A 16140-nucleotide genomic window follows, 5' to 3' on the forward strand; every position below is an offset into this window, starting at 1 on the left:
GTCCACCAAAAAAAAACAAAGCATTAATGATTCTGACCTCTTAGCTGCCTTCAGGCAAATAATGTTATCATTTAATCATTATGATCTCTGGAGATCCATACTTCCTATCATCAAATATTATAGATATATCTCCTTGGTACAGAACTCCTATTCCTACATCCAATACATTTTTCATTTATCAATTTAAAGACTAGCATTTGCTGACCCCCCCAAAAATGCCATGTCTCAAAAAGAATTTAACAGATATTACTATAGTGTTATTTTTGTTATCTTTTATTTACACCGATCAACATTAAAACCACTGACAAGTGAAGTGAATTACATTGTTACAATGGCGCCTGTCAAAAGATGGGATATGTTAGGCAGCAAGTGAACAGTCAGTTCCTGAAGCTAATGTGTTGGAAGCAGAAAAATGGGCAAGTGTATGATTTGAGCGACTTTGACAAGGTCCAAATTGTGATGGCTAGACAACTGGGTCAAAGCAACTCCAAAATGGCAGGTCTTGTGGAGTATTCCTGACATGTAGTGGTTAGTACCTACCAAAAGTGGTCCAATGAAGGACAATAGGTGAACTGACCACAGGGTCATCGGTGAGGTGATTGTAGACAATCTGCCCGAGGAGTTTGGAGGCTAAGGGGTGGAGACAGATAGGGCGGTAGTTGGAGGGACAGGGTCTAGGGTGGGTTTTTGAGAATGGTAGAGATGAGGCAATGCTCGAAAGAAGAAGGCAAGGTATTTGATGAGATGTATAGTTTAAAGACGTGGGCAAAGATGGAGCAGGAGTTAGGAGAGAGGGAGCAGTGGAGGCAGGATGGCATAGGGTCCAGGGACAGATATAAAGGAAGGCAGGAGAAGTGTCCCGACTTCAGGGAATGGGGAGAAGTAGGACAGGGTGGTTAGAGGGGGAGGATGGGGTTATGCTGGATGGGAAGGGCAGGAGTGGGGCAAGAGGAGCCCAATGTCCTGATGGATGAAGTTGATTTTGGATGTGAAGTGGGTGGCAGAGTTGAGGGAAGGGAGTGGAGAGGGTTGGTGAACTGAGGGGTGATGACATATTTGAGATAGGACTGCTTAATAGGCAGCACACAATATATTAAGTAAAAAAAATAGTTGGTCTCATCGGGTAGTGAAGAATTATCTTGAGAGCATTCCATGCCTCAAACCATGTTTTTTTCTTACATTCACATACATCATGCTACGATGGCACAATTTGCCAGGGAGCCATCAAATCTTGTAGAATTCCTTTTAAAAACCAGCTTCAGGCTCTGTGCTATAAAGGTTTAATCTCATTTGTATATTCGTATTTTCTGTCTGAATCAATGGTCGGGGACCATGCCGTCTTGAGAGCCAACTGGGAAGCGGATATATGGCCCCTAACTGATAAGGAGAGGGATGCTGTTCTCGACTGCTCACGATACTCTACTGCTTCTTTAAGGTTCCAACAGATAAAAGTGTTTATTTTACAGACAGCCCTGATGCTGCACCCTGCAGCCCAAAGTGTAACTCTGACAATGGTATTTTTTGGCATCTCTTTTGGGAATGTCCCCAAATACAATCTTACTGGCGCAAGGTTATCCAAAGTATTTGAAAAACTGGTATTGATATTCCCCTCAGTTCACCAACCACTTGTCTGTTTGGGCTCAGCTCATGGCTAGAGTGAATAAACTGGTGCAACTTTATATTTCACATCTGTTTACGGTGGCTAAAGTTAGCATTGCCAGGTTCTGGCTGGCCCCTATGAACCCTACGATTAAACATTAGATAGCGCTGGTCAATACTATGATAGGGCATGAACGTTTTCTCTATATCAGCAGGTAGGCCCTAAACAAATTTGAAAGCATTTAGAGCAGATGGTTTGACTCCCCTTATGCGCTTGTCTCTATGAGGCAGTCGGTTCGGGATGATTGAGCCCACAGGTGCCCATACTACTGGGATTGATTTGTACAATTCACCAGATATATTACTGTTTCAGACACTGTGTTGTTATTTGTATGTTATTTTATGTGGAATCACTCGTCCTGTTATTTTTACTGTTTTTTGGCCCGTAGTAATTGTGACACCTTTGGACTGCTTTGCGATGTCTCTGCATTTTTTTTATTACTAATTAACTTTTATGTTTAGTTTGCTTTGAAATACCAATAGAAATACTTGATTGAAAACTAAAAATAAATAAATATCACTGTTATATTGCAATTAAAAACTGCAATTTTTAAATAAAAACTAAAAAACTAATGAGGAAGAAAAACAGGACAGTGCTGACCTTCACTGCCTCAAAGGGTATAGAGGGTCAAGGAAGAGGGTAGGGAGAGGCACAATATACTGTATGGTAATGATTAATCTCATTCCCATGCATGCACATCCAAGCTCTACACTCACTCCTCTTCTGGCCACTCCCCTGATGAAGTGGTTGTCTGGAAGCAAACATGGAAGAGAGAGTGGGAATGTGCTACCCTTTCTTCCACAGACTTCCATAGATACATCGACCCCTATAGCTGCTTTCAATGACAAATAACTATTATTAAAACAAATCCCATAGCAGAACCCTCAGTTGTGTCCAATAAGAGAGCATTGCATTGATAACTCTTCTGCACACAAATATTTATTCATGTTTTTGAAACCAAGTATTTATTAATTCTCTACTGCACAGATCATAGTCTGTTTCTCTTCCTACACCTCCAGATGGAAAGTCAGCATGAAAGGACATTTACATTAGAAATATTCTAGAACAAGTGAGGACAGATCAGGGGCATATGGACAAACTGTAAAACATTTGAAATTATGGGCCAGAATCTGACAGATGATATTTAAGGACCAGTGAATATCAGTGTCATTTTTTTAAATAAAAATAATGTTATTATTTGCATTAAATGAGGCATTTATTAGCAAAAATATATAATTTTAACTAAATTGTAGTATGGTTAATTGGTTAGTTGGTATTCAAAAAGAATGTCACTAAGGAGGGATATTCTTTTTCTATAGGAATTTTCAAACAAAACAAAATTGCTTCTTCACAAAACATGTAATATTGCCGCACAAACCTATTTTTGCAGCAAGACCTGTATTGGCTTTGTGACAAGCTATTCTTTTGTGTTATAAATTACCCCAATTGAGAAGGTAACCAGTGGTTTTCAATGTATTTGAGCAGAACCCTAAGAATCTACAGAGCTTTCTGAGGAATCCTTATCCCATCTCCTTCCTAAGCCGGTCTACACGTTTCTGGTACCTTAACTAAAAAATATATATATTTGAGTAGTAGGTAAAAAAAAAAACAGTCAAAAATAAAAAACCAGCATTAATTTATATTTTATGCCCGTTCTGAGGAGTTGTCATCTGCTTCTGTGGAAAGGAGGAGGAATTGAGGCATAGAACTTTCAACGCAGCATTTGGTAATGAAATATCAGGAGTGGTACTAAGAATCTTCTGGTGTAAAACAGTGGTAAAATGGTTATTGTTGTATGTCACCACACAAATTTTAATTTGTACATACAAATTTTGGAGCTCTAATACATTTTATTCCCCCTACACATTTTCATCTCACAAAAAATATGTTAATCATCATCACCATTTATTTATATAGCGCCACCGGTTCCACAGCGCTGTACAGAGAACTTACTCACATCAGTCCCTGCCCCATTGGAGCTTACAGTCTAAATTCCCTAACACACACACATAGACAGACTAGGGTCAATTTGTTAGCAGCCAAATAACCTACCGGTATGTTTTTTTGGAGTGTGGGAGGAAACTGGAGCACACCCATGCTAACACGGGGAGAACATACAAACTCCCCACAGATAAGGCCATGATCGGGAATTGAACTCATGACCCCAGTGCTGTGAGGCAGAAGTGCTAACCACTTAGCCACCGTGTTGCCCATAAATAAAGCTGTGCATTTATTTAATTCTAGCATGATGGTCTGTCACACATTTTTCTTAACAACTGTGTTTGAATTGTGTCATTACACCTGTGTCAGCTGCTCATTAACTATCATGTGACTAAGCCTGCATGTGTAGGGATCCTGCTCACTTTAAACACACCAGAGCCTGAGCATAAGAAAACAAAGCGAGTCTGAGTGAGATCTTACATACACTTTACCATGTTGTACCACAATAATTAAGAATTAAAGGCATTTACAGTAAATAATGTCCAGTCCAGCAGACATCATGTGCAAATGACAAGCATTATCATGGAGATTTCACAAGGCCTCAGTTCCTGCAGTTTTCTCTGTGATGTCACTAATGAGTTCTGACAGAGCTGGAACTCTACATGTCACAGAGACCTATGAGACTTTGATACTAATAAAAATTGCCAGGAGAGGTGGAGATGGATCAAAGATGACTTTTTTTGTCTTGCTCGTTCTCCCATTTATTAGCCTGCTGATTACTCCAGTGATCCATGGATACAAAGCGAAAAGTGAGTCTCAGGTTAAAAGTAAATACTACGCCTTATTATGAATCACAATTGGCCTACTAGCAACAGTTTATATTTTTTACTTAAGTACATATAAGAAACAAATTGCAAGGGTTACATAATGGGTGTACAACCAAACAAGATATAAACGTCTAACAAGTAAAAGGGTGAAAGGGGCAGTTGGATGCTGATGACATAAAATTCAGGTTGGTACAGCAATGGCTTCATGTATAATCATGAATGAAAACTCCAGGCAGCATGCAAGTCTTCCAGGTATTGTAAACGTTCTCTGAACAGTTTATATGCTTGAAAACAAGCTTCTTACAGGGGAATGATGCATTTACTATTTTAAGCATAAAATAAAAGTTTATTCAGCAATGAAATGGAGAGTTACATTTTACATCTTTCTTTTCTTTTTAATTATTTTTTTTAAAGTAACCGAGTTAACATATTGGGGGGTTGAGGAGGTCATAGGAATAGGAGATTCCATTACATTATGGGGAAAGAATAGTGATTTTCTACCAGTACCTTGGAGGAAGAGGGTGAGACGATAATGCACTTCTGGCATTCAAGAGCAGACATAGGATGATATTTAGACAATCAGACTTGGGCTGGGATATATACCACATACAAAGTTTTTTAGGTGACTATTTCAGGTGAGTCTAAGAGTTTTCACCAGCAATAGTGATATAAAAAAATATTTATGGTTTCTAAGAGGATACCTGGATGGCATATAAATAAGCATTATGCTATAACTTAAACAACAAGTAAATTCACTATTTGGAATTAATATGTAGTAGTATTTCTGACCTGAATAATATACATGAAATATCTGGTGTTTATATTTAGCTCTTTTTCAATATTATACAGTATTCTGTGAGCATTCAGAGACTTGAGTGACAGACTTGCAGACTTGATTTGTAAAAATGCATTGTGTAAAATGTTGAATCATACACAAGGACAGGGCTAGCTTACTAGACTTTTTGATCTGCATCAGATCCCATTAGTGAACTGTCTAAAACATGTGGAAGGGACTTCAGCTGTCTGTAATGAAGTTTGGATGTAATACTTTATTATACCTCCCCGTATTTAGTTTGTAGGTAAAGTGGGTGCACTGCCAGAAAGGGGCATGGCTGTGCCATGTTGGAGGTGTGGTCATACCAATTCTTGATCTTTACACACTACAACCTCCCTGCCGTCCACTAAATAACCTCGGCAGGTGCATGCGACACCCGGCCCAGCAGAGACTGGGGCATACCAACCGAATGTACCATGCAGTCATTATAACAACTTGACTGTGCAGGACAGCAGACAGTCCCTTCTAATTGGGTTGACAGTTGAGAGGTATGGCTTAAATTTCCATGGCCTACTATTTACCAATCAATAAACCAATGCAAAGCTATGTGTGTATGTTCCTTCCCTTTCATTAGAAATTCTGCTGAACATGAAGTGAAAATCTATGATCTCTATTTTCTTTCCCCTAGATTGTGGTATGCGTCCCCTGGTGGAAAATTATGGCAGCATGCGTATTGTCGGGGGAGTTGATGCTCAGCCAGGAGCATGGCCATGGCTGGTGAGCATTCAGGTCCCTTCTCGAACTGGTCATCGTCACTCATGTGGAGGAACCCTTCTCAATGAGATGTGGGTACTAACAGCAGCTCACTGCTTCAAAGCCATGAGGAGGTGAGAAAGAGTGAAGAACAACAATAAGGCCATAAAGATCTGGTAGTGAAATATTAGTCTTGGGGGCTTATTTATACATAAAGCAATATCCAATATTGGGGATAAGGCTGATATATATATATATATATATATGTATATTTTCCTTATGTACTTTCTTTATGTACTGGAGTGGACCACTCTTTAAAATTGATAAACTATTTGCACTAATATAGGTCTACAGCTTTATAAGCTGAAAATTATAGTAAGCTATTCTAATTGTTGGACTGGTTGCATGCAATTCTCCTCTAATTAGTAGGATGCAATTGCCAAGAAAATTCTGTAAAGATGTCACCCCAGAACAAAAGATGCATTTATATCCTCTGCAAGAATGAACACATTAATATTCCCAGTAATGACAAATATGTTTCCTGTTGGGTGGGCTATGCTTCTGATTGCTTCTCTTGCCATAAATTTAAAATAATACAACTGTGTGTTGGGTAAGGAGCAGAGCTCAATAAAACCACTTATTAAAGAGGTCCATCTTTAGACAAATTATAAAAGTAAATGGCAAAAACAATCAACAAACTGAACCAAACTTTATTGACTTGTTTTCTTTTTTGAACTTTCAAGAACTGTGCCCAAGTGGAGAATTATTGTAGGAGGTTACCAGTTGTCTGAGTTATCCGATGAAGTCCAGATACGATCTGTCAAGTCATACATTGAACATGAGAAATACAACCCACGCACAGAGGCTAATGACATTGCATTGATTGAGCTAAATTTGCCTGTGAAATATGATGATTTTGTGCAGCCGGCCTGTTTGCCAGTCACCACCATGAACATCCCCTCCATGCGTCCTTGCTATATAAGTGGCTGGGGAGTCATGGCTGAAAACAGTGAGTAACTATTATTATCTTCTGTTACTGGAGAAATGTTAGAACAACTAGTGGTATACAGTAGGGGCCTCATTTAGAGGTAGGAGTAAATCCAGCTACAGAGTTCAAATTTGCACCTGGACAAGCCATGTTGTGATCTATGGGGTACAATTAAATGTTTTATGCATGCAAGGAAAATACTCCCTGCTGATACATGTAGTACACAAATACTAAGCAGCTATATTTTCAAACTGCTGTTTAGAATTGACCTATGATGCATTCTACCGGGAATATATCCACAAATTTAATCAACATGTTTTTGGCAAGGTGTGCACTGCTACGGATATTCTCTGATGTGCCTTTAGTTTAAGTGTGGAGGCGCTTTTCACACTAGAGCTTATCCAGTATAATTTTGGTATTGTGTATTTATTGGAACCTGTAATTTGCAGTGCTTTTACTAGAACCTTGAGATGAACACTTAAAACAGTGTGACTGTGTGACACAAATATAAATGATTTGCACTAAAGAGCTTTTTTTTTTTGTTCAAAACGCTGCTGTTGACATGTGGCAAAAACTTCTCAAGAGATTAAATGTGATGTGACATAATTCCCTTATTACTGATATAAACTAATGATTCTCATTTGGAGTGATTAGATTCTACAAACATGTTATTTAAAGGACTATTGTGACATCACCCTAAGTGATTACATATGGTACGCACTGTTCCCTCTATTTTGGGTGGTCAAAAAATTAAATACTTTATTTTCTTGCGCTCCAATTTCCTCCCACATTTTACGGCTTGTGGCTACTGACATAAGCTTCCAGAACAGGATATAGAGGTCTTCGCCTATAGCAGACACCTTTCCCGTAGAGCTCAATGTGCTCACAGGTACTTGGATGCTCCCAGGTCTTAAGCTCTTGCGTAGTTAAAGCTTATATCAAATATCGCAACAGGTGTGAAGGAGGTGGTAGCCAAAATAGGAGTAGATAGTCAGTAGCAGGCCAAGGGGGTCAGGGCTGGCAGTGAGATTCAAAATTCAAGCAGAGGTCAGGGCAATCTGAGTTCAAGCAGAATAAAAAAAACAAAGCCAGGGGTCATAACAGGTATCAGTCAGGAGATTAAGCAGAGTATCCACAGGGGACACAAATGAAACAGCAGGTCAGCAAGCCTCAGAGACACACTATAACTGACAGGGAGGCTAAGACTTCCCTGCCTTATAAGCATAGGGGAGCCAATGAGGGAGAGAGCGGCACACCTGTACTGATCAGTCTCAGGACGCTGATAATTACTATAATACATGCGCTTGTGCCCGGCTGCCATGGCGTTAAGACAGAAAGCCATTGCCTAGGAGACGGACAGAACAGATAGGAAGTGATGTCCCGGTCATCATGGCAATGGCCAGACACGGCCCGACAGGAGAGAGTGAGTCGTGGCAGCTTGAGGCACCGCCGCGGCATCTTAACACCACAGTCCAAAAACATACTAATTTGTTAAATGGTTTGAATTTTTTACCCTAGTGCAGCAGTTCCCAAACTTTCTCAGTTTGAGGCACCCTTAGAGTCTCCATAATTTTTTCAAGGCACCCCCAAGCCAAAAAATGGGGCTGCTCTGTAATTATTTTAAGTAGTTCGGTCAAAATAACCTAATAAGTATTTAGGTCAGGACAGAAATACATATTGGGCCCGAGGCATTAAGGAGAGCAAAGCAAAACTAAGGAGTAAGTTTGTTCCTGGGCAAACCTTCTTTGTACGGTGCAGCTACATAAGCAGCCCTGGGGTGCCGCAACACACACTTTGGGAACCACTGCCGTAGCCCTAGTGTGTTTGTGCAGTAGGGAATTAAGACTAGGCTCCACTGGGGCAGGGCTTATGAAGTCTGGGGCTAGTTCAGTTTATTTTAAACAGCCCACTGCACATGGGGACTGTCCTATTACAGATGCCAATTTTTTTCGGAGTAAGACTGAAGTACACTTCTCTGCCGAACGTATCCCAAGACATAAATAAAGCTAAACTAAACCGTATTTTAGGAGAACAACTGAAATGCTTTGTACAGAGAAGGGTTTTTGTCTCTTCGCAAGTACCATGATCTGTGCTGGGCGGACTAGCAAGGTATATTTTAGTGCACCTCAGGAACTCAGTGACAGCCACTATGTGCTGATTTTGTAAAGTGCATTTCAAAAAAATAAAGTTTCAGTTTTTCCTTTACAGTTGAGTGCAATGTGCTACCCAAACACTTTTTTCATACCTGATTTGGCCTGAACTGACCTCAAATAATCATAATTCCTTAATATCCTCTACAGAACTTGAGTCAACATTTTCATTAGAACACACAGCAAGCCGCTCAGCAAGGTTTTCATTATGCACAGCAAGCCACATGTTCCAAATATTTGAAAACAAATAGCATTAGTATTTTTATAAATATAGCCACATGATCTGATCCTGCTGCTTGACCCAGCACAAGATTGTTGTTCAATCTGGCTACATAGTTAGGTGGCAAAGTTAGATAAGATCTGGCCAACTACGGTGCAAGTGTCCAGATCACTTCCAGCTTCACTTTGGTCTGTAGGTGTAAACACACAGCTGAGAGGGGTCATCTTCCAACTGCATTCTCCAACTTGTCCAACAATAATCCAATTGTTTTTATTTACATTATCACCAAAAAATCCTGCAATATGTAGGATATATTCATTTTAGCACATTTGTCCTATAATGAGATTTCTGGATGTTAGATGTACATTCAAAGAAATATTGATATTAGTTGTAACTCATTGCATTCAAATGATCAAAGCCCCATAGTAGCATCTCCCAATCCTACAGTGTGTACAGCTGTGCTTTAAGAAATCAGAAATGCTGGAAATTTTAAATATGAAGTGCTCAAAATTATGTTTTTTTAAAACATTCATTCTGAGGTCTTCCAAAAAATGCACAAAACATGGGTGCCGTAATTGAAAATGTGTCTAGTCAGTCTCATATATATATATACATATACACACACACACACACACACACACACACACACACACACACACAAGTTAACCCGTGCATGATACTCATGCATTCTAGTCAAATCAAGCTACTTAAGGTGTTAAAAAGGTTCTTGTCATGCATTTGGGCCATAGCCCAGGTCTCAACCACCAACCACTCCCCACTGTCACACCCGGCAACCACCAACCACTCCCAACTGTCACTTCTCCTTCAAGAAATATATATATATATTTTTTTTAAATCTTTATAAACACTTTTAACAATTAACAAATTAAATTAACAAATTAAAAACATCTTAGTATACCAAATTTCAGCCCTTTCTGAATTTTTTTTTCCACACACACTAAAAATTTAGTAGGTCAGTGTATAACTCCGCCCAGCAAATGGCGCTGCAGCTTGGTTTTATTTTTTCCACACACACACACAGACAGACTAACACACGCCACTAGACATTTATATTATAGAGATATATATATATCTCTCTCTAACTATTATTTGTTCTAAAATGTGAACATTTGTTGAGTCAGTGGTCAGCTCTAGTGTACAATGATGCGGACTCTTATACACGCTCTCTTACCATCCCCACAGGTATAGAAACAGCAGATATTCTACAGGAGGCTAAAGTAAACCAGATTGATATAAAAAGGTGTAACAGCTCTAAATGGTATAATGGAGTTATTCGGAACTACAATCTGTGTGCAGGGTATGAGGAAGGTGGAATTGACAGCTGCCAGGTAGGACAAAAATTATCAAGTTTTTATAAAAAAAATATCAAAACAGATAAATATATTCTGCCGTGTCTTGTAAAAGCATCCTGTAAGTTTGAATACATTGAATCCTCTTAGTTTACCCTGTTTTTTGATGGTTGTCTAGTGATAGATTATTTACTATTTTACTGAAGAAAAACTGCACGTGAGATAAAATACCAAGGGATATATATATATATTTTTTTCAAAACATTTTATTGAAGGAGTCCAGATAAATATAATGCAATGATATTTGTTACATATTGAAAAGCATTTGCTGGTACAGTCAGCATACATGCACATATATATTGTTACATATTTTGTGAGCGAAGACAGGGAGATCCCTCCATGTTAAAAGGTATAAATAGCCATAAGACATCAAGGTTCTCTCAAACACACGTTCCCAATGTAGACAAGCTATAAGTTCTCAGCATATATAGTAATAGTAATAATCATAACCGTGACTACGTCACCCCCCAAAAAAGGGAGCAAATAGTACATTCCATCTTCTTCATCCCACATCCCATTACAGTCAGGGAAACTTCAAAGTGCGGGGAGACCAGAAAGGGAAGAAGGACCTGCTCTATTATTCTACACAAGAATTGGAGGGTCTTGAAGGAATACACTAGTTTCAAACCAAAGCGTCTGGTAAAAGCAATCATGGAGCTGTACTCGTAACGGGGTAGGTAGAATATTAATATAACTTTCCCAGGTTTTAAAGAACTTGCGAGTTAAAGTGCCCCTCTGGAGGGATGCCTCTAACCAATCCATCCTTAAAAGAAAAGACATCTCTTTCCTTGAACAAATCGAGTGTCAGAGAGGAATTCTCTATCCACATATGGAGGACCGATTTCCTAGCCACGGCAGATATTGCCAAAAGCAGCATTCTCCCCCCTGCGGCGGTCCGCGTGTCAGGGGGCAGGATGCCCAAAATCCAAGGGGTATATTTACTTAACTGCAGGTTTTAAAAAGTGGAGATGTTGCCTATAGCAACCAATCAGATTCTAGCTGTCATTTTGTAGAATGCACTAAATAAATGATAACTAAAATATGATTGGTTGTTATAGGCAACATCTCCACTTTTTCAAACCCTCAGTTTAGTAAATATATCCCCAAATGTTAACATCCTGCAATCTGGAGATTTGGCAACTCTTCTAATGTGTTCAAATGTCCTCTCTTCTGCTTGGGTGGGTGAGTTTACTCTAACGCCAGGGTGGTCAATGCACCGCTCATGTAATATTTTGCACATTGCACCTCTAAAGGTTTTTGCTCTGAAATCATGCAGCATCAGAATCATTGATTCTGCAAAGCTTTGGTGTTAAAACAAATATGATAAATATATTCACCTAAATGAGCCCTACGATATAAAACTGCTACACATCTCCCACTTTAAGTGTTTACAAAATGCAACCTAAAAAAATAGAGTACAAATGTAACACAATCAGTAATATTCAAGCATTAATGATCCACATGTGCTGGAGAGAAGTCTACAGAGAAAACTAAAGACTAATGAAGCCTGCCAACACACACTGTGTAGCATCACTGGCACATCAGATACATGCAAAACATGTATTAATTCAGTCTAAAAGCACACAACAATTCACAAACTAAAACAGACTGACAATGCAAGCTCTTTCAGATACTAGGGTAATGTTAACTAATAGCAAATCATTAATAGTTAATTGCAGGCAAAAGTCAATTGGAAGCTAATAAACAGTCAAATTAGCCACATGAGAAAACATTGATATGAAAAGGAATGAACATGCTGAAGTATGGGCAATTAAATAAATATATAACAACATAAATAAACTCCATTGGTTAACGATAACATTAAAATGTAAGACCAATAAGCATTGTCAAAAAAACACCTATATGATGTCAGGTATGCTATAGTAGGGTCATAAAATAATTGATAGAATTACAAGCAGAGTATCGTATTCCTGAATCATTTTTTTCAGGTACATCAAGATGCATCATAATAATCTATAAACAATACTTTTTATTTTCAATTTAGTTTATGACTGTCCAACACTGCAGTCTAATGTAACAACTATTTTGGTTCTGATATTTTTTTGTAACCTTTAAGGGTAGCATGTTTAAGACAATGCAGCTGGTTGTTAAAGTCCAATGGAAAATGTCCTAGTTATACCCAATAGCAAACAATTTTCCATATGACAAAAAGTTCCAAAAGTGTCTCTTAACAGTGCTCACAAAATGTCACAATTGTACACATCACTCAGCGTAATATACTCCCATGGTACCCCAGACAGCAAGTGAAAGGGGGAAAGAGTCAGGGCATTTTGAATGAATAAAGCTACACTCCACTGGAAGCATTGCTGCACTTTTATAGTTAGTTAACAAACCTAGTATTAGTCATTTACATTTTTACTGCATTTATTAAAAGTATAGAGGCCATTTCAACTTACTATATGCCAGCTTCAATTTTAACTAAAACCACAGAAAATATTCACAGAACTACTAGCCCAACTGAAAACAAAATGTAAGCATGTGTACCATTAACATGAATCAGAACAGTTTAAGAGTGTCAGTATTTAATAGAAAGAGTGGCTGAGGGCTGTAAAGGTTGTAGAGCGCTGCATGAATGCACATTACAGCTTCACTAAGCTACATTACATGCTGAGCAGGTGAAGGTTATGGTCCCATCTTATCCAGAAAAATATTCAAGACAATTGTGTCTCTTTAGGGGTTAAGCATTATAGAGGTTTAAATGTTTATTTTCGGTAAGGTTGTTGTAGAACAGCTCTATGGGAAATGAATGACAGATGATTCCATACCCCAGAGGCTTGGTTTTTGTACGGGAGGTTTTTATGAACACTGGGGCTGTCCTATTAAACATAGAAACATATAGGATCCATGGGATGACAACCAGACTGCTTGCTTCCACTTATATCCCTTGTAACATCCTTGTACTCCCTTATTATGCTGGCTCAGCATCATAGTAAGACTGACATTATAAGGCTGTGATGCAGAGGAAGATGGAATTTGCAGCACAGCACCCGTTTTCTGAAGAGCTTGTTATGTATGATGCAGGGAACTGAACTGTAATGTTCCACTACTCAGGCTCTTTCACACATTCAGTTAAAAAAGCTGCGGAGCTCTAAAATGCCAATGTGACACTATGCTAAGTTCCTCCACCTGGCAGATTATACATTAAGCTTGTATGTCACATATAACCACAACTCTATGAAATGCATACAGGGAAACATAATGAAATAACAGACAAATGTTCTTTGTCAGGTTGTTGGCTCATACAGGTAAGAAAACTGGTGTGTCTCCAGATTTATAGTCCTCTCCCTGTCCCTATATAATAGTACTATAGTGTTATACAATTGGACCTGATTCATTAAGGAAAGTTAAGCAAAAGTAAGTAAAGTCATGTTGCATTGGAGGGGGAGGTAAATTTAAAATGTGATGGCAGATTTATAGTTGGGGTAGGTCATGTCCTAGATCAACTTTAAATTTTAGTGTAAAAATAAGCTATCAAGTATTTGTGTGCTACATGAAAAAAACGACAGTATTTTCCTTACGTGCAAAATAATAAACTAATTTGCACCCCGTGCATTGTAACCAGGGCCGGATTAACCCGAGGTCTAACTGGGCTATAGCCCAGGGGCCTCGGGCATCCAGGGGGCCCTTCAAAGTCCTCAGCAGCATTATTAATCGGTCCGGGGGCGGGGGCGCCCCCAGCCCGTTCAATGCTGCTGAGCACTGTCAGTGCAATCCTCCGTCCCCGACGCCGCTCAGTAATCTGCTTACTGAGGAGCTTACAGCGCGCCGCGGAAGGAGGACTGCACTGACAGGTAAGTGCTTGGGGGGGGCCTCACGGGGGCGGCGGGCGGCTTACATTGGGGGCCTCACGGGGGGAGGCTCACATTGGGGGCCTCACGGGGGAATGGAGGCCCCCTTAGCCCAGGGGCCTCCATTCCCTTAATCCGGCCCTGATTGTAACATGGTTTTATCCAGAAAACTTGAGTAAGAAAACGTACTCAATTTTTTGCTTAACTTTCCTTAATCAATCAGTTATCTCTAGCTACTCATCACTTCTATCTGTATGAGCATCTAACACACCGAGTAAACCCTGGTTTGTAGAGCAGTGCGCACTGAAAATTGGAGTAGTTTTTAAAAATGAAATGAGACTAAAAACAAGTTCTCAATAATATTCTATGTGCAATTATTTTACTCCCAAGATAATAAATATGCTATTGACATTAAGTATAAATGACCTACAACGGTTTTCCATTATGAAGCATTCAGCACATGTAAATGATTTTCTCTTCAAATTACAGGGTGACAGCGGAGGACCCCTCATGTGCCTGGATAAAGCTACCTCTAAATATTATGTGATCGGTGTGACAAGCTGGGGCCGCGGCTGTGCACAGTCACAGAATCCTGGCGTGTACAGCAACACTAAATACTTTTTGAAGTGGATTCTTGGAAAAGTGACCCCCTCCTCCTCACTGTTAAAGTCACTTGTCCAGAGTATTAGGGAAAAAAACCTTCTACAATAAGCAACAATGCTGCTCCTCCTCCTCCAACCCATCTTTCTAATAATCACAATCTAATTCAGCAAACTCAACCTCATATTCGCTACACCCAACAAACGTATATATTTTGCAACCTGCAAACCCTAAGCCTATTCAGCAAATTGTCACAATTTCCTATAATCTGAAAGCAAAACCCTCTTATTTACAGCAGCCAGTAGAGGATTCCTATATAAATCAAGGCAGAAGAGCTTCAGCGATCAATGGAATCCTCCTTACACAGCATATATAACAATTACGGCCTTATACAGTCCACTTACAGCAGCTCTTCACGTCACTGTATGCCAGTTAGTATTTGGGCTGCAATGATTAGTTGCTGAAGCCATATGAAGAGAGGATGCCTACACAGGATACAGAATATACAAAGAGAGAGAGTTGAATGATTCATAGATATATGCCCTAAAGAGCAAACAATCTGAGATATATTTATTAAAGTGTTGTCAGTCACAAAAGTGTTGTGTCAAGTGGTGATCTAACAGGGAGTATAACAGTATAAATCAACATAGAAACTGGGAAATGAAGCCTATCCATTTTACTCTGAAAAAGAAAGGGGAAAAAATATTCAATTTATTGTATAAACCACAAGTATAATTTAAAATGTACATGTAACCCTTGTGCCTTTCTGCTTATAACTGCCCGCTCCGATCTCTTAATAATTTAGCGGAGTTCCATGTGTCTTCGGAAATGCTGGCACTTTTCCATACAAACCAATACAAGTGCAAACCATGATGTGCAACACAAAACAAGAAACAGCTTTTACCCCCCACCCCCGTTGCTTCTTACCTATGCAGACTGGAGGTGGGACTGGCATCCTTGGCTCCTCCGACTGGGAGTATGGCGCTGTGTTGTGACATCATAGCCAAGTGCCACGCTCCCAGTGTAACATGAATGAGCAGCATTCAA

General features: G+C 39.3%; 1 protein-coding gene across 1 annotated transcript; it reads left to right on the forward strand.

The window, feature by feature from the left end:
* The first annotated feature begins 4643 nt into the window (after window positions 1–4643).
* LOC142150750 (acrosin-like) lies at window positions 4644–15428 on the forward strand. The gene is made up of 5 exons (XM_075205945.1): window positions 4644–4680; window positions 5892–6090; window positions 6700–6965; window positions 10518–10663; window positions 14983–15428. Exons 1-5 carry the CDS (start codon window positions 4644–4646, stop codon window positions 15202–15204), a joined length of 870 nt encoding a protein of 289 aa, XP_075062046.1. The 3' UTR covers window positions 15205–15428.
* Window positions 15429–16140: the final 712 nt, after the last annotated feature.

Source organism: Mixophyes fleayi, chromosome 4 (assembly GCF_038048845.1).
Source record: "Mixophyes fleayi isolate aMixFle1 chromosome 4, aMixFle1.hap1, whole genome shotgun sequence".
NCBI classification, from domain to species: Eukaryota; Metazoa; Chordata; class Amphibia; order Anura; family Limnodynastidae; genus Mixophyes; species Mixophyes fleayi.

What these genes read in the sequence shown, in the direction of transcription:
- LOC142150750 (XM_075205945.1), top strand. Translation starts at nt 4,644, where the DNA reads ATGAATGAAAACTCCAGGCAGCATGCAAGTCTTCCAG. An exon ending in GCAGCATGCAAGTCTTCCAG is followed by an intron (nt 4,681 to 5,891) that starts GTATTGTAAACG and finishes TCTTTCCCCTAG; the next exon opens with ATTGTGGTATGCGTCCCCTG. An exon ending in GGGAGTCATGGCTGAAAACA is followed by an intron (nt 6,966 to 10,517) that starts GTGAGTAACTAT and finishes CCATCCCCACAG; the next exon opens with GTATAGAAACAGCAGATATT.